This window comes from Paroedura picta, chromosome 16, assembly GCF_049243985.1.
Source record: "Paroedura picta isolate Pp20150507F chromosome 16, Ppicta_v3.0, whole genome shotgun sequence".
Classification (NCBI taxonomy): domain Eukaryota; kingdom Metazoa; phylum Chordata; class Lepidosauria; order Squamata; family Gekkonidae; genus Paroedura; species Paroedura picta.
In genome coordinates, this window is record NC_135384.1 from 12,774,741 (window position 1) to 12,793,286 (window position 18,546).

Here is an 18,546-nt window from a genome sequence, read left to right on the forward strand (position 1 = left end):
CATCAAAGGTTAGGCAGGGCCAGGCCCATGCATAACCCTTCCAATCTCTGTCCCGTATCTCGGGACACTAGGGTGGAGGGAAAGGTGAACAACCTGCCTTCAACACTGATGCTAAGTAATGGCAAGTTGATTAATAATAAGACCCATGACTACTTTGCAAATAACAACGTGGACCTGGCATGCACGATGGAGACCTGGGTCAAGGAGGGTGAGACATTTGCCCTTGACATGTTATCTGTCCTCCATCAGTCTCAGACTTTGGGGTGGGGTGGAGGGGTGGCAATCCTAATCCAAGAGGACTTCTCCTTCAGGGCTCCAGGAATTGAATGTGCAGGCCTCAGGTGGGACTCAACTGAGAGTGTGGCCACTCACCCAATACACCTCCAGACGCCCTGCCAGCTCTGCTAGAGGAGGTGATGGCCTGGATACCACAGTTCCCTAGATGCTTAATTCTGGAAGACTAATGTCCATATGGAGCTAGCACCCACTAGAAATGGGCTGGACCTAGTGGCCATGGAGATGCTAAGGCTCTCAAAACTTGTTGTTGGCCCTACCCATTAAGCAGGCCATACCCTGGACCTCATTTTCAGCATGGGGTTTAACATGGATGTGGTCTTGACTAAGGCCATGTCATTGTCAGACCTCTGTTTCCTGAAAGCCTGGCTAAGCCTGCCACCCGTCCTCAGTTGAGAACCAAGCAGATTTTGCTTGCCCATGAGACCCATTGCCTCCCAGCACTTCTCTAAATGGTCTGGTCAGCATGACAGAATGCTGGCTGCCATTGACAAGATAGAAGCCCAATGTCCTCTCCACCCTCCCCCCCCCATCTCAAGCAGGCCCCTTTGTATACTGAGGAGCTCCACGAGAAGAAATGGGAACTGAGACGATTAGCATGAATCTGGAGGAAGACTCATGACAATGTTGAACAGAAGAATAGATGAAGTAAAAAAAAAACAACAGGTGTTGTTCTGACAAGCCTACCAAAATATGACAATACCATACAGGAGGAAGGGGAAGCCCAGAGATCACTGATCCTGCCCCCCATCATCACGTTCACAAACGCACCATGAGTGTCAGTGTCACTCCATAGTTGATCCCATGTTCTTAGAGGCCATAGTACTGATTTTGCAGCAGATGCCACTGGGGTCTGTGTTGCCTCAGTGCCATCTGGCAGGGAAGTATCAGGCTGCGCAGTGCCATGGAGCCACCTGGAGCATTTTAGTTCTGGTTTTAATCCAATCTCACCTTCTTAAATATAACCAGGAATGCCCCCAGCGGCAGAGCCGTGCAGTGGAAGCTCACTGCCCTGGCTGCCTTGTCTGGAGTCACAAATCTAGGGCAAACTGGATCTGGTGTGAAAAATGCTCCCCCATATGGACCCATGAAGAAGTGCAGCAAGCAGCCCTGGCTGAAACACCTGGCGGCAGCCCAGTATAGCACTGCCAGTGCAGAAAAGGTCTTTGAGACTCCTTTGCATAGTAAAGAGTTGGGTACAACAAATTAGCTCTCCTTCTCTGCAAATTTAAATTCTGCCAACACAAACACAGGCCTCTCATATCCTAGTCCAATGCTATAGCTTTCAAACTTTCTTAGGTTAATAATATATATATTTTTTTAAATCCAACTCATCACATCACGGTACAGCAGAAGGGAGGGGGGAATCCGTATTTCCCGTCAGGTATGCGGGCCTTTGGGAAGCAATTTACCAAGCAGACACAACAGATTGTAAATTAATCATTTTATGCATTAAGCCTTTCTAAGCCAGGTTTAGGTCAGCATCTGGCATATGTACTGTGACAAGTTCCTCAAGAAGTTTCTTAAAAGGCTGATTTTTAAAAATGGGTTGGAAACAATTTTTGGACAAACAGTTTCTTAACTTTAAAAGAAAAATTGATTATTAAAGTAAGTTTTGATTTGTTTTTCCTCCCCCCCCCCCAATTGTGTCATTGTCTAGAAAAAGGCTGTTAGTTTCTTTTCTTCTTAATTACTTTTCTAAATGATATCACTTCCAGTGCTGTGGAATCAATGTATTAGATGCATGTTGAACCATGCGATTCTTCACTTAGGTTCTGAACGTCTATGAGAGCTCTCTTGGCTTGGTACTTTTTCTGAACTGTCAGAGCCACAAGCTCTACCTCCCAGCCTCCAGCCAAATGGTTTAAACCTTTAATGTTTTAGCTAGAACACAACCGTGCAGAGAATACTTCATGCCTTCTTCTTGGAATCCATCTTCATCTCGCTGGTACAGTTGAGGAGAAGGAGGGCTGTTCTGGAATATACATCTAAGGAGATGAGCAACCATATTTAAAGAATGAAGAGGTAGCGGTAGGGTTGTGCGCTAAGGACCCAATCCGGACCAATTTGGCTTCGGTGAGTATATAACCCATGCCAAATTATTATTTTTGCTGTTCAACATTTTCGCTGATCCTTTTGGATTAGTGTGTCTCCTGACATTGCTGGAGCATGCCCCAATAAGCTGCTAATAAATGCTTGTCATGACATTGATTAACCTGAAAGTTCTCTTTGTGATTGGGAGGGAATGGTTTGTCTGATTTCTTGAATGTGCATGTGTGTATGCTGGACTGACTCCCTGTAGATAACTGCTCTGCATGGCCCTTGAATTCTCTGCTATGGATTCACCACCAATTGTCCTATGGATTCACCACCAACTATCCTCTACTTCTAGTTCTTTGACTGCTTGGTGTAATGGTTAGGAGTGTGGACTTCTAATCTGGCAAGCTGGGTTTGATTCGGCATTCCCCCACATGCAACCAGCTGGGTGACCTCAGGCTTGCCACAACACTGATAAAGCTGTTCCGAAAGAGCAGTAATATCAGGGCTCTCTCAGCCTCACCTACCTCACAGTGTGTCTGTGTTTTAGGGAGAGGAAAGGTGAATGTCAACTGCTTTGAGATGCCTTCGAGTAGAGAAAAGCAGCATATAACCAACTCTTCTTCTTCAAATCAGCTATTCTGCTCGTAGAAAGGGGCTAAAAGTCACAGAATCTTCATGGACAGATCCCATGTAGGATGGGGGCTGAAGTAAGAAGGGGATTTGAATGAGCCAAAGTGAAAAAAAGTGGCTGGATCCAATTCAGTGCCTTGTACTTGTGACATTTGGAATTTTGTGTTGAGGCAATCCAGTAATTACTGTATAATTTGGCATCCCAAAGAAGCTTTGATAAAACTTTATTGTGGAATTATGGTTGAGGCCATAGTGACGTGAAATCCTATCCATCTCCCTGGCTCCCCTGTACTGGATACTATCCAATATGGTTATCTGACAGATGAAAAAAGAAAAGGGGGTGGGGGGTGGGGGAGGGAGCAGGGTACAGGCTTTTAACTGTCATAACAATGTTTTATCTTTGTTTTATTGTTGTAAACTGTCCCGAAAAAACCTTGAATAATCATTCTCTGTTTAATGAAAGGAGGAATTAAAATAAACTTAGTATGGCGGTGGGATGGCATACTTAAAAAAACAAAAACCTTTCTCTCCATGTGCAATGAACTTCTTGTTTCTGCCTCTGCACATTCTACATGAGTGCAAACTAAATGTATGTAGTTCTCTTTGTATTATATGTATGAATTTCTGATCAACCTAATAAAGTATATTGTCGGGCAAAATACAGTCATGTATACACTTAGGTCTGTGTAGACTGAAGGAGATAGATCTGTGGGGGTTGAGATAACGATGGTAGATACAATCTTGTCATTCAGCACAGATTTATTTGGTGGACCGAGATTCTCAGAATAGGCCATTCTGATCAACCTTGAATTAATTTTGGAAGTACTTTGTCCCACAGATAACAAGAATCAATGCATTGAGAACAAAATGTCTAACATTACCAGCACATCCACATTTCTGCTCCTGGAATTTACAGAAGTCCGGAACCTACAGATTTTATACTTCTCTGCATTCCTAGGATTGTACTTGGTAGCTGTGACCAACAATCTTCTCATCGCCATTTTGGTAACTATTGATCATCACCTGCACAGCCCCATGTACTTTTTCTTAATGAACTTGGGTGTTATGGATATTGGTTCGATTTCGGTCATGGTGCCCAAAGCTGTGTTTAATTCCCTCATGAACACCAGGTCAATCTCTTATTCTGGATGTGTGGCTCAGGTTTTCTTTTTCTTCGCCTTCGCAACCTCAGACCTTGCCCTGCTCACAATAATGGCCCATGATCGATATGTCGCTATCTGCAATCCATTACAATATGAGTTAATTATGCACAAAGGAGCCTGCATTCAGATGGCCATCAGTGCATGGGTTAGTGGTATTCTTAATGCTACATTACACACTGGAGGCACCTTTGCTATTACCTTCTGCTCCAATGTAGTCAATCAATTCTTCTGTGAAGTCCCACAGTTATTAAAGCTTGCCTGCTCTGACTTGTACTTAGTAGAAGTTGGCCTTCTTGTACTTAACTGTAGCATTGTGCTAGGATGCTTTTCATTCATCCTTGTAACTTACATAAAGATTTTTGCTGCCGTGCTCAGAATCCCTTCTGTTCAGGGCAAGAAGAAAGCCCTCTCCACTTGCCTTCCCCACCTCACTGTGGTTTCTCTGCTTGTATTCAGTGGGATCTTTGCCTATGCAAGACCTCCCGCTAATACTTTTTCTCATCTAGATATAGCTTTTGCTGTGATATATACTATAATCTCTCCATTGCTCAATCCACTCATCTATAGCATGAGAAACAAAGAGATCAAAACTGCATTAGTGAAACTTTTCCATTTGGGACATTTTCTCAAATCATCTCCAGCAAAGTTGTTCTAACTTGGACTGCTAGCTCCAAATTGGGAAATACCGGAATGTCTGAGGGGAACCTGAGGAAAGTGGGGTTTTGGGAAGAGGAGGGACTTCAGTGGGGTATAATGCCATGCATTCTATTGTGTATGTGGGTTTCAAGGGACAGCATAAGCTACCCTGATCTTGAACCTAAGTCTGGGGTCCTGGGATTCATTGGCTCTGGACTCTTAGCCAATCACAGAATGGATTTATGGACTAATCACGGGCCTCCATTAAGGGCCAATCAAGTGCCTTGGAGGGAGCCACAAAAGTATATACAAATTCCACCATTCCAATTGTTGTTCAATATTTCCTGTTCCAGTAAAGTTGTTGGTTGTTGGAGTTGAGTGTCCATGTCTTATTGAACCCACGGATTTAATATAGTCCAAAATGACCATTTTCTTCAGGGGAACTGATCTCTGTCACCAGGATAATAATTATAATCCCAGGATATCTCAAGCCGCCACCTGGTAGTTTCAATCAAAAAGAACCAGACACAAGGCAAGCAATAGGACTAGAATGCCTTCAGCTAGGAGTAGCAGTTGTTATAACAGTCTTACTCTCTGTTAAGAGATTATTTCTCTAAACTGAAGTTCTTGTTGAAAACATTGGAATTGGCATCCCTTGAGAAAGACACACAGTGAAATGTGTTTGGATTTGTTTAATATTCTGGACATTAAATAACCACTGAAATGTGAAGACTCTGTAGAAGTCTGTTCATTATACTGTAACACTTGAAAGACCATACTGGTATCCCAGTGCCCTATTACTTGCCTTGTTACCACCTGGTAGCTGAGAGTAGATTTTTATATTTATAGTTTTCTGGGAATGTTTCTCCTTTACATTATTTTTTTTAAATCTTGGGTAGTAAAGAAGATGGAATCTCCTCAATCTTTTCCCTTATTGGATAAGTCTTTATTTCCCCTCATTGTTTCTAAAGAAGTGAGCTCTGTCTCGCGAATGCTGATACTGTAATAAATGCTGCTAATCTCTATGGTGTGACTGGAGTTCTATTTTATCAGGCTACAATTGATATGGCTCTCCCACTGGAAGTTCATTACAAAAAAGACTTATTCTCCATTTACTCTCAACCACTATAGAAATAAGAGTTGCTGTAGTATAAGAAACTGTGTTCTCTTTTCTGTGCACATACTGTAATGACTCAGTAGCAGATTTAAATATTTGGCAGAATCACTGAATTATATCTTAATCATTCTGTAGACATGAGGCTAGGACTACACGCCCTGTAACTTTTATAAGAATGAAATAAAAGCTTAGCTATTTCAGCATCTCATTTCCTATGCGTACCAGGCAGATGCCTCCTGGAATCCTAACAGGAGGGATCAACAATAACAGCTACCACACTACCACAATGTCAAATTGTCATTCACAAATGTACTGAACATGGCAGTTACATGTAAACATCATAGCTTGTGAAGAAATGCTTTATTTCTTTGGAGTTTGAACTGGACCTACACTGTGAGTTTTAAATATTCCCTCTCTCTTTCTTTCTTTCTTTCTTTCTTTCTTTCTTTCTTTCTTTCTTTCTTTCTTTCTTTCTTTCTTTCTTTCTTTCTTTCTTTCTCTCTCTCTCTCTCTCTCTCTTTCTCTTTCTCTCTCTCTCTCTAACTGTTTCCACATTGGGAACTTCACTAAAATGGCTCCCATGCTGGAGCACAAATCTGAGCACAAACCTGAGCCAAAGACTCCCCGCTCTGAGAGCAGGAAGAGGCAGGGCAAATTATCCCAGCTCAAACTCCAGCCTACAGCCCAGCGTAGAGCCTCCAATGTGGAAAAGGTCTTCCTCCCTCCCTCCCTCTTTCTCCATAGAACAGGGAGGGAGGAAGAAGTCAGTTCAGTTGCTTCCCAAACATATTTCAGCCCCCTTTCATACAAATGCCAATAGATCTAGCAGGCGAGATAATGAGTGGGTCAAGCTCTCTCCACCTCTGAACAGGGAATGAACATTTGAAGAAAATTTCTAGGATCATCAGGGAAAGCTTCTCTGACAAATCTGAGACACATTTCTGGCAGCTTGGAGGAAGGAGATTTGGTGCTGAGATTTAAGTGGAGGAGTTTGCCATTGATCATTTGCTTACCCAAAGAGCTGGAAAAGCCTTCATGGTAATGGAGATTTTGTACAGATCTGGAACTTCATATGCTAAAGGCATTGTCCTATATTTTAACATCTGTTTATTTACTTCTATGGTGTGTGTGGTGTAGCCAGTGCAGGAGATCCATCTGATAGGGCATGTATAGAGAGAGGAACAAAGGGGTTGCATTATACACATTTATTTGGAACCCCTTGTTCAACCTGGTGCTGTGCTACAAGTATGCTTGTGAACATTATCTTTTAAATAAATATTTTAAAAGTTTTGATTCTGGTAGTGGTTCTCTGTACCGCACAGACCTCTACCATCTCGGACATTCTATTTGAAAAGCAGCACCAGAGGAAGCCAGCCAGTTGGCAAGTGGCTATTCCTCCAGGGGCACACAAGGCAGTAATCTGTCCCCATTGTGACCAGACACTGGGCACTGGGAAACAGAGGGCAATGTCTAAGAACCTGGAAGGGAAATTATTGTTACAAAACATTACCTCTACTTCTATTGTTCAAAGATTAGTGAAAAATCCTGTTCTCCTTGTATGAGGATTGAGGATTCGTATCTTACATTTACTGAAGTGGGCTGCATATTCAAGAAGCTGATCTTGTGGATAGATCTGTGGGTTTAAATTGGGCTGCCCAGTAGTGCCTTAGCCAAGCCTGTGGGGACTGTTCTCCCTGCAGGGTCAACTCCTTGGCAGCCTCTCCATCAACAACTCCATCAACAACTCCAAAGTTATTCAAATGCCTCTTCAAGGAGGACTTTATGGTACGGAAAAAACATGTAGATTCAACACTCTTTTCCCATGGCAGTCATGGTTCTAAATGTTCCCTCATCCTCCTGTTATACATGGGCCACATGCATTTTTTTCCTGAGAAAACTGATTGTCTCAACTTATACAACTTTCTGCTGAAGGAAAAACAAATCCATAATTTTTTTTACCTTTTATACCAGTTTCTGTTTTATTTAATTGCATTTCTATTTAAACTTCTCCTAGTTTTTCAATTTTATTTGTGTGTCAGTTATGTGGCAATTGTGCATGTCTATCAATGGTATATAAATTACATGCCAATCACATAAAATCCCATAAAGGTAACAAAAGAATAACTAACAACATCAATAGAACTGAGGGAGACCACTCCCCCCAAACAATGAGATGGATATTATTTTTTGAGACAAGACAACCCAGCCAAAATGTAGGCTCTTTCCTAACAGCTCATCAAGCTGGAACAATGGTTTGAGTGTCATAGAAAGATTCGGGAGATTCAGGCTCAGATTTTCATTCTTCCATAGAAGCTTGCTGGGTGGCCTTGGGTTGGCTATTCACCTCTCTCAGGCTCACTCTGGCCTATTATGTGTGTCGGCTGAAACGGCAGCATGGAGAACGCGGAGTAGGAAGAAGCAAAGCAAACCAAACCGCTTACGCACGGGATGGAATGCAAAACCCAGGGTATCCGATTATGCACGTGGCTACTCTGGAGCCGCTTCCAGTTGCACCCTGGTCCTGGAAGCTCCGCATTCTTCTGCATCTCGCTAACGTGGCTTTTTCGGTGGCATACTTTGACTCTGTGCCTGGTTGCCACCTGCAATGTGCATAATTGGTGATTTTAGCCGCCGCCATTCCACCCCGAATGCAGACCTTCCAATCTGTGCATAATGGGGCTCTCTGGCTCACCTTGAGCTGGCTATTCCCTCTCTCAGGCTCGCCTCCCTCTCTCAGGCTCACCACCGTTACGTTGTGAGGATAAATTCAGGGGATAAGAATGAAGTAAGCTGCTTTTGGTCTCTATTGAGAAGAAACAGGGGCTCACTCCGCATGGGATAGTGCACTTTCAGTGTACTGTTATAGCTGGATTTTCCTGTGCAGAACAGGAAAATCTACTTCTAGAGTGCATTGAAAGTGCATTAGCTAATGTGTGCAGAATGGGCCTTAGAGTATCATTATATAGGCAATAGAGGAACAAATCCTGCTGAAGAAAAAACAGTCTTGGCTTCTGCAAAACTGGGCCAAATACTATCTCAAATCCTATTTGATAGGAACTTGGTCAATGTATCTGTAACTTATCTCTTTATATCACCTTCCTAAGAATGATCATATCTTTCAAGAAAAATACCTAAACCTTAAAATCTTTGACATGGCTTTTTTGATCTCCTTGTTTCTCATGCTGTAAATCACTGGATTCAAAATAGGTGGAGCCAGGGAATAGAGCATTGTAAATATAATATCTAACCAAGAAAAACTCTTAGAGGTAGGCTTCAGGTGGGCAATAAATATAGTAAATACAAATGTGGAGCAGACAGTGAGGTGGGGGATGCAAGTGGAGAAAGCCTTCTGCCTCCCCTTTGCAGAAGGCAATCTTAACACCGTGGTGAAAATGTATAGATAGGTTACAATGATATAGACAAAACAGCCCAGTGCAAGGACAAATCCAGTTAAAAGAGTAGCCATTTCAATAATATTTAACTCAGAACAAGACAATTTTGTTAGCTTTGGAATTTCACAAAAAAACTGATTGACAATGTTAGAGCAGAAATGGTTGGTGAAAATCCCAATGGTGTGCATACCTGCATACAGAAAACTAGCAGACCACACACCAGCCATGATTTCAGTGCAGGCCTGCCTATTAATTATCATCTCATACTGTAAAGGATTGCAAATGGCCACATACCGGTCATATGCCATGACTGTTAAGATGCACCAATCAGATGTTATAAAGAACAAAAACCAGAAGACTTGAGAAACACACCCAGTAAATGAAATGTATCTGGTATTCAGGAGAGAATTGATCATGGATTTGGGGAGGATGATAGACACTTGTCCAAGGTCCTGCACAGCCAAGTTCATCAGAAAGAAGTACATGGGGGTGTGCAGGTGATGGTCTAAGATGACTGAAGAGATGATGAGGAGGTTCCCTGTGATCGTTGCCAAGTACAACATCAGAAACACAATGATGTGGAGAAACTGTAGTTCCCGAACCTCTGAGAATTCCAGGAGCAGAAAATGAGACACAGCAGTTCCGTTGAGCATTTTTCATTACCACGTTGTATAACCCTTGAAAAAGGAAAGGCAAGCAAACAGTAAGAATTACAGGCAAATAACTCTCGGCACATCTAAATTTTGCATTGCCACCATGAAATTGCGTACTATGTATGTAAATCAGAAAATATCTCTCTGATCCAATTTCAAAAGTACACAGAGCCAATTGTCACTGGCAACTTAAACTATGTCTTAAATATTCGATCAAACATCTTAAAGTTTTTATGTCGCCAGATCTTTAAAAAAAATTATAATACTATTACTGTTTTTTTCTCTTTTTAGATTCTCTTAGTTTTTAATGGCATGTATTTGAATTCTGGTCTGAATGACCGTAAATAATTATTGATTTATTGACATTAAAAATTACAATCTGCTATAGTAGTAATTTTAAGAGCTGTAACTGTATTGGACGACAGTGGCCACATTTGCAGTCTCCAAAGCTGTCTTCAGTGTGTAATGGTGTGAAAAAGTGAAACCTGAATCACTGAAAACGTATCCTGGAGCACTTGTTTGAGTGATAATTGTAGAAGAATTGTGGGAGGAATGTATGCTTTGAGACTTGAGGAGATCAAGTTCCTTTGGGCCATTAAAGTAACTCTGTTGTCACCTCTGTATGTAAAGTCCAGGGAAGGCAAACATTGTACATGGAAAGACATCAATGGGGTATCATATTAAAAATTTCACCCTCCAAACCAGCAATGTTCTCTGTGGAACTGACGTGAGCTTTCGAGTGTAAGGACTCTTTGTCAGATGAAGTCAGAAGAAGTCTGACAAAGAGAGCTTGCACTCAAAAGCTCAAGCCCTGAATAAATCTTTGATGGTCTTAAAGTTGCTATTGGATTCTCATTTTATTCAGTAATATATTGTCTCCCAATGGTATTTACAGAGATTTGTTCAGTCAATCAAATAACCAGACAAAGACCAAAATAATTTTCAATTCCAGACAGTTATGCATCAATTCATGAATATTATGATTCTGTCTGACAGCCCAGGTCAGAGTTTCCAAGCGATAAAGCTCCTTCTGCATGTTTGACATGATCCAGAGAAGAAGCCAAGGTCACCAGAACTGAGGAAAACCGAACAAACAATTATGACTTTGAAAGTAGTTCCCAACCTGTGAGTTCTCCTACCTGGACATCTACCCTAATATTCCACATTTACATTTTTTAAATGGGTGGTCCTTTTTTGACATGCCACAAATATGAGAAAATTGAAAAAAAATTTAAAAAATTTCAAGTGCCTTTTCATGAATCCCATTGCAGAGAGGATGAGAATCAATAGTCTGAGAGGCAAAGTAAGACAACCAAAAAGAATAAGGGAGAAGAGGGGAGGCAGAACCTGCTCAGGAGAACTGTAGAGTAGACCTTAACATCACTTACCATGTTTCTTCACCTTGTCTTTAGCTTTCCGGTGCAGGGTTCTTTGTGCCTCTCTGAAGACCCCTCATTCCATCCTTTTCTTTATAAACCAGCCATTAAGATGCCGACAGCATTGTGTCAAAAACGTATCCCCAAGCTCTGCAGCAGAATCCTCCAAGTATTTGCTCTCCTGACTACAGCACAACAAAAGTGAAAAAGTGCCCTCCCCCCAAAAAAGTTTACTGTCCTTATGTTACTTCTTTTACAGATTCTCTAAAGTAACTCAAACGCGTAATTTGCAAAGTCCGGATCACTGGATGAGCATGAGAAAAGGAGGGCATCTGATGTCAGATATGCCTACAGTTGCCACTTCCAGCTTATGCTGGTGAGGAATCCCCATAGCCTAATTCTTAGGGGGATTAAGATGCCTGTGTTAGATGGAGACACTAGATGTGTACACACAATGTAATTATGTGTAGGGTAAATAGAGGTACAGGGCAAATGCAGATACAGAGTTTTTTGCCATCTCTACAGCATCTGTTAGCTCTCATCCGGCACAATTGTTTAGGGTACTTCGGACTCTTACCACCCATGAGGAAGAGGACCAAAATAATAAGCAATTGGATTTGAGCTGCAAGGCATTGGCAAGCTTATTGCTTCGCTGTGACCTTTCTGCCATGATTGATTGATTGATTGATTATTTTATTTATGTCCCACCACTCCCACATAGTGGCAGGAAACAACAACAGCATTCAAAAATTAAATCCCCCTGGGCCATGATACTCAGTAAAATCCAATAAAAACCCACCCTTGATGGTGAAAAATACCCTCCCTCAACTCCACAGAGACTCATGGGAATTATAGCCCATGGACATCTGAAGGACCACAGGTTGATTACCCCTGGGTTAGGGTACTTCGAACTCTTACCAGCCATGAGGAATTGGATATGAGCTGCAAGGCATTGGCAAGCTTCTTTGTGGATAAAATCTTATTGCTTCACTGAGACCACGATTGATTGATTATTTTATTTATAGCCCACCACTCCCACATAGTGGCTCCGGGCAGGAAACAACAACAGCATCTTTAAACCGCTCCAGCGGCCGGGAGAAGGCCGCAAATTCTCCGTCATTGAGGGGGCCGCTCTGCCTTCTCCCGGCCGCTGGAGCGGCCTCGCTGCGAGGGCGCTCCAGCGGCCGGGAGAAGGTGGAGCAGCACCCCGCCCACCCAGGAGCATGGCTGGTGCTTCTGCTGGCTGCAGGAGAAGGCTGCCGATGCTCTGTTGTGGGGGGGGTGCTCCGACTACTCCCAGCTGCTGGAGCGTCCTCGCGTTGAGGCTGCTCCGGCGGCCGGGAGAAGGCCAAAAAAGCTCCGTCGTAGGGAGGGGGCCTCCACCAATGGCTCGCCGTTCTAGCGCCCGCTGTATTCTCAAAACACCGGGCTTTATTTCTAGTCCAAAAATAATATCCCTGTAGACCATGAAACCCAGTAAACCCCAATAAAAACCCACCCTTGATGGTGAAAAATATCCTCCCCCAACTCCACAAGCTCTATTGCAATGCCTTAAGGGGTGTATCAGGAGGGGTCGCCCAATGACCTGGCTGGCTCAGGAGGGGCCTAGATCTTACTGCAATTAAAGCAGAGCCATTCTTTACTGTCAGGAATTCTTTAGGTTTGATTAGAACTCTTGAACTTCTACTGTTGGGTGCAGCAGTTATCCCATTTCTTTAAAAGATCCCTGGCTCAATGCCTCACAGTTCATGTACAACAGTCTCTTCCCCACATAGGTTCTGGACACATAGCTCCCATGTTCCACAGTATAAACTTTTGGACACCTTCCTCCCTTTTCACCAGAAAATCCAGCCCTTTAACTGACAAAAGTATTAGATCTAGCAGATGTTCTGCAAACATTAAATTTCAATATCCTCGTTATACCCTCACTCTATTATGCAGCTTGGTTTCCTTAGGAAGAGCGCAAGAAACTTAAGCCATTTTGTAATATTTTGTTTATTTTCAAAGTTCATATACAACACAAATGGAAGCCAAGAAGAAGCATTCATATAGGGAAACCCACCAGTTATCACTTATCATAGAAAGTCACCCTGTATCCCCATGTTATCATCAAAAACAGAGTGGGGTTCGTCTGCTTTTCTGTTTCTCTCTTCCAAAATCTAAAACAGAAAATGTGATTCCTTTTGACCACCAAAAACAGTATGCTGAGATCATGTGTCCTGCCTGGACACACAATATCTTGGGTGGGGGATAGAGTAAGAAGGGGAATTGGGGGGCATGAAGTAAAAAGAATCAAAAACAATTACAACTCATCTTGTAGATATCAACAGTCATTTTAGAACTTTACTACTCTTTTTCTTTTAGGCTCTTCCTCCAAATAGCCTTCTTCCAGCTTAAAGAAGAGAACCAGAGTAGTATAGAGGTTAAAAGTGGTGTGTGGTACCATAGCTAAGGTCAGTGGGATGTAATCTGGGGAATGGGCTTTGATTCGCCACTCCTCCCCATGAATCCTGCTGAATGGCCTTGGGCTACTTAAAATGTTCTCAGCACTCTCTTAATCCCCACCTGCCTCACAAGTTACTCATCGTGAGGAGAGAAAGGGAACCTGAGAAAATGTGGTTATAACTATTCCTCTACTTCTTAGAATTTTTCCTCCAGTGTAAGTTACTCTTTCTCCAGTGGGATACACACCTAAGTCAGAGGAAGGCTTCTAACTTGAGTGAAAAGGAAAGTTGAAGTATAAATCTTACAGTAAAATAACTAACTTCCTTACCGGTGTGGCAGGTTGCACATTTTTATGAATCCTCAACTATAAAGAATAAAATTAGCACTCTGGAATGGGTACTCACTGGCTATTTTATTTATTTTTATTTTTTAAATTTATTTTTAGATTTCTTACCCACCACTCTCAGTGGCTCGCTACAGGTTACAAAGTATCTGCCTAAAAGTCCCCAGTAAAATTCCCTTAAAACCACAGACAAAGAACAAAATAGAAACAAAGAGAAAAAGGGGCAACAAACCCAAGGCTGCCAATTGTATAATAACAGGATCTTATTATCCTGAGGGGGTGTCATACAGATCTTCCTTAGCATGCCAGCCTCAACCATAGACCTGGCGGAAGAGCTCCAACTTGCAGGCCCTGCAGGGCCCGCAGCTCCTCCCATGCAACCTAATGATCATATCTTTCAAGAAAAATACCTAAAACATAAAATCTTTGACATGTTTTTTTTTTTAATCTCCTTGTTTCACATACTATAAATCACTGGATTCAACATAGGTGGAGCCAGGGAACAGAGCATTGTAAATATCAAATCTAACCAAGAAAAACTCTTACAGACAGGTTTCAGGTGAGCAACACATCCAGTAAACATAAATGTGGAGCAGACAATGAGGTGGGGGATGCAAGTGGAGAAAGCCTTCAGCCTCCCCTTTGCAGAAGGCAATCTTAGCACTGTGGTGAAAATGTGCACATAAGTTACAATGATATAGACAAAACAGCCCAGCCCAAGGACAACTCCAACTCCAAGAGTAGCCATAACAATAACATTAAAGTCAGAACAAGACCATTTTTTGACCACCAAAAACAGTATGCTGAGATCATGTGTCCTGCCTGGACAAATAGCCTTCCTCCAGCTAAAAGAAGAGAACCGGAGTAATATAGGGGTTCAAAGTAGTATGTGGTATCATAGCTAAGGTCAGTGGGATGTAATCTGAGGAATGGGGTTTGATTCTCCACTCCTCCCCATGAAGCCTGCTGAATGGCCTTGGGCTACCTAAAATTTTCTCAGCACTCTCTTAACCCCCACCTGCCCCAAAGGTTACTCATCATGAGGAGAGAAAGGTAACATGACAAAATGCGGTTATAACTATTCCTCTACTCCTTCGAATTTTTCCTCCAGTGTAAGTTACTCTTTCTCCAGTGAGATACCCACTTAAGTCAGAGGAAGGCTTCTAACTTGAGTGAAAAGAAGAAGAAGAAGAAGAGTTGGTTCTTATATGCCACTTTTCCCTACCCGAAGGAGGCTCAAAGCGGCTTACAGTCGCCTTCCCATTCCTCTCCCCACAACAGGCACCCTGTGGGGTGGGTGAGGCTGAGAGAGCGCTGATATCACTGCTCGGTCAGAACAGTTTTATCAGTGCCGTGGCGAGCCCAAGGTCACCCAGCTGGTTGCATGTGGGGGGAGCGCAGAAACGAACCCAGCATGCCAGATTAGAAGTCCACACTCCTAACCACTACACCAAAAGGAAAGTTGAAGTATAAATCTTACAGTAAAAAAAAAAATAACTTCCTGAGTGGTGTGGCAGGATTCAAATCATTATGAATACTCAACTATAAGGAATAAAATTAGCACTCTGGAATTGGTATTGACTGGTTATGCAATCTAATGATCATATCTTTCTAGAAAAATACCCAAACCTTAAAATCTTTGACATGGCTTTTTTGATCTCCTTGTTTCTCAAGCTGTAAATCACTGGATTAAAAATAGGTGGAACCAGGGAATAGAGCATTGTAAATATAACATCTAACCATGAAAAACATTTAGAGGTAGGCTTCAGGTGGGCCACACATGCAGTAAATATAAATATGGAGAAGACAGTGAGGTGGGGGATGCAAGTGGAGAAAGCCTTCTGCCTCCCCTTTGCAGAAGGCAATCTTAACACCGTGGTGAATATGTACAGATAGGTTACAATGATATAGACAAAACAGCCCACTGCAAGGACAAATCCAGTTAAAAGAGTAGTCATTTCAATAATATTTAACTCAGAACAAGACAATTTTGTTAGCTGTGGAATTTCACAAAAAAACTGATTGACAATGTTAGAGCAGAAATGGGTGGCAAAAATCCCAATGGTGTGCATTCCTGAATACAGAAAACAAGAAATCCATACACCAGCCATGATTTCAGTGCAGGCCTGCCGATTTATTACCATCTCATACTGTAAAGGATTGCAAATGGCCACATACCGGTCATACGCCATGACTGTCAGGACACACAAGTCACATGTTATAAAGAACAAAAAACAGAAGACTTGAGCAACACACCCAAAATATGAAATATATCTGGTATTCAGGAGAGAATTAATCATGGATTTGGGGAGGATGATAGACACTTGGCCAATGTCCTGCGCAGCCAAGTTCAACAGAAAGAAGTACATGGGGGTGTGTAGATGATGGTCTAAGACGACTGAAGAGATGATGAGGAGGTTCCCTGTGATGGTTGCCAGGTACAACATCAGAAACACACTGATATGGATAAACTGCAGTTCCCGAACCTCTGAGAATTCCAGGAGCAGAAAATGAGACACAGCAGTTCCGTTGAGCATTTTTCATTACCACATTGTGCAAGCCTTGAAAAAGGAAAGACAAGCAAACAGTGAGAATTACAATCTGCTATAGTAGTAATTTGAAGAGCTGCAACTGCATTGGATGACAGCGAAAACATTTCCTGTCTCCAGACCCGTCTTCAGTGTGAAATCGCAGCTCAGCAAAACTGAAGTCAGAAGTGACACCTGAACCGTATCCTGGTGCACTGGTTTGAGTGATAATTGCAGAAGAATTGAGGGAGGAATGTATGCTTTGAGACTTGAGGAGATCAGGTTCCTTTGGAGCATTAAAGTAACAGTGTTGTCAACTCTGGAGGTAGAGTCCAGGGAAGGCAAACATTGTACAGAGGAAGGACATCAGTGGGGTATCATATTAAAAAGTTCACCCTCCATACCAGTAATGTTCTCTGTGGAACTGATCTTTAAACTATGGAGGCCAGGTGTAACTCTGGGTGATCTTTGGACCCCACCTGGAAGTTGGCTCCCCTACTAACAACACATTTACAACATTTATTTTATTTGCAAATCAACACATATAGGGCTGTTCAATGCAAACAAAACATGCCTGTTCTCATTTGGAAGGGGACATATTCTGGAAGCTCAAATTCTTCAATGCATCTTCAATTAACAACTGTTAAAAAGGATCAACTCATCACTTTGGTGAACGAACTGATCACTGTGGTAGACAAAGATCAGGAAAACGAAATGTCTTCATTGAATGTGGGTTGCATCCTCTTGAAAGAAATCCAAAGAGGTACATACATTTCCAAAATAAGTTGTTTTTACAGCATCTATGAACATGAATTGCATTCACAGCATCTATAATCCATGGTACAATGTTCATTTTGAGAGCCAATGGTGTAGTGGTTAAGAGTGGTGACTTCTACTCTGGAGAACTGAGTTTGATTCCTCACTCCTTCATATGCAGCTAGCGGGGTGATCTTGGGTCAGTCACAATTCTCTCTGAGCTTTCTCAGCCTCACCTGCCTCACAGGGTGTCTATTGTGGGGACAGGAAGGGTAGGCTGTTATAAGCCACTTTGAGACACCTTTGGGTAGTAAATATGTGAGGTATAGAATCAGCTCATTTTCTATATTTACTTTATCCCATAAATAAAGTCTTATGATTGCCCATCTGTTCAAATCCAAAGATATATCAACAATCATCTTGTTAACATTTAATATAACCATATGCTTAATATCACTAGGAATCACTATCCCAAGAATTACATCTGGCCACTATTGCAAGGAAAGACAGTTTCAGGAGAGGACAAGAGAATCATATGGAATATAGGTCTACCATTAGCTATTATCCATGATTTCTGGGGCTGTGATACTCTGTATTCTTGTTGCTTGGGGGCAAGATTGGAAGGGCTTCTGGGGTTCTATTTCTGCAGGTGGACCTCCTGAAGTAATTTGGGTTTTGAACACATACTGACAGCGAGTGTTGGACTGGATGGGTCGTTGGCCTGATCCAACATAGACTGATGAGGAGTGCTTCCAGTAGAAGCATGAATAAATCTTTGTTGTTCTTAAAGGTGCTACTGGACTGATTTTACTCAATAATATATTGTCTCCCAACAGAGATTTGTTCAGTCAATCAAATAACCAGACAAAGACCAAAATAATTTTCAATTCCAGGCAGTTATGCATCAAGTCATGAATATTATGTTTCTGCCTGATAGCACAGGTCAGAGTTTCCAAGTGATAAAGCTCCTTCTGCATGTTTGACATGATCCAGAGCAGAAGCCAAGGTCACCAGAACTGAGGAAAACCGAACAAGCAATTATGACTTTGAAAGTAGTTCCCAACCTGTGAGTTCTCCTTCCTGGACATCTACCCTAATATTCCCCATTTACATTTTTTTTAATCTGTGATCCTTTTTTGACATGCCACAAATATGAGAAAACTGAAAAAATTA

General features: G+C 42.1%; 2 protein-coding genes and 1 pseudogene across 2 annotated transcripts; 1 reads left to right on the top strand and 2 right to left on the bottom strand.

The window, feature by feature from the left end:
• Positions 1-2,204: 2,204 nt before the first annotated feature.
• LOC143825296 (olfactory receptor 14I1-like) lies at positions 2,205-5,894 on the top strand (annotated as a pseudogene).
• Positions 5,895-8,998: 3,104 nt separating this feature from the next.
• Positions 8,999-9,925, bottom strand: LOC143826749 (olfactory receptor 14A16-like). The gene has a single exon (XM_077315722.1). It carries the CDS (start codon positions 9,923-9,925, stop codon positions 8,999-9,001), a length of 927 nt encoding a protein of 308 aa, XP_077171837.1.
• A 5,148-nt stretch (positions 9,926-15,073) lies between these two features.
• LOC143826460 (olfactory receptor 14I1-like) lies at positions 15,074-16,626 on the bottom strand. Its single transcript, XM_077315276.1, has one exon. The coding sequence runs from the start codon at positions 16,624-16,626 to the stop codon at positions 15,691-15,693; it is 936 nt and encodes a 311-aa protein (XP_077171391.1). The 3' UTR covers positions 15,074-15,690.
• Between the last annotated feature and the right edge of the window lie 1,920 nt (positions 16,627-18,546).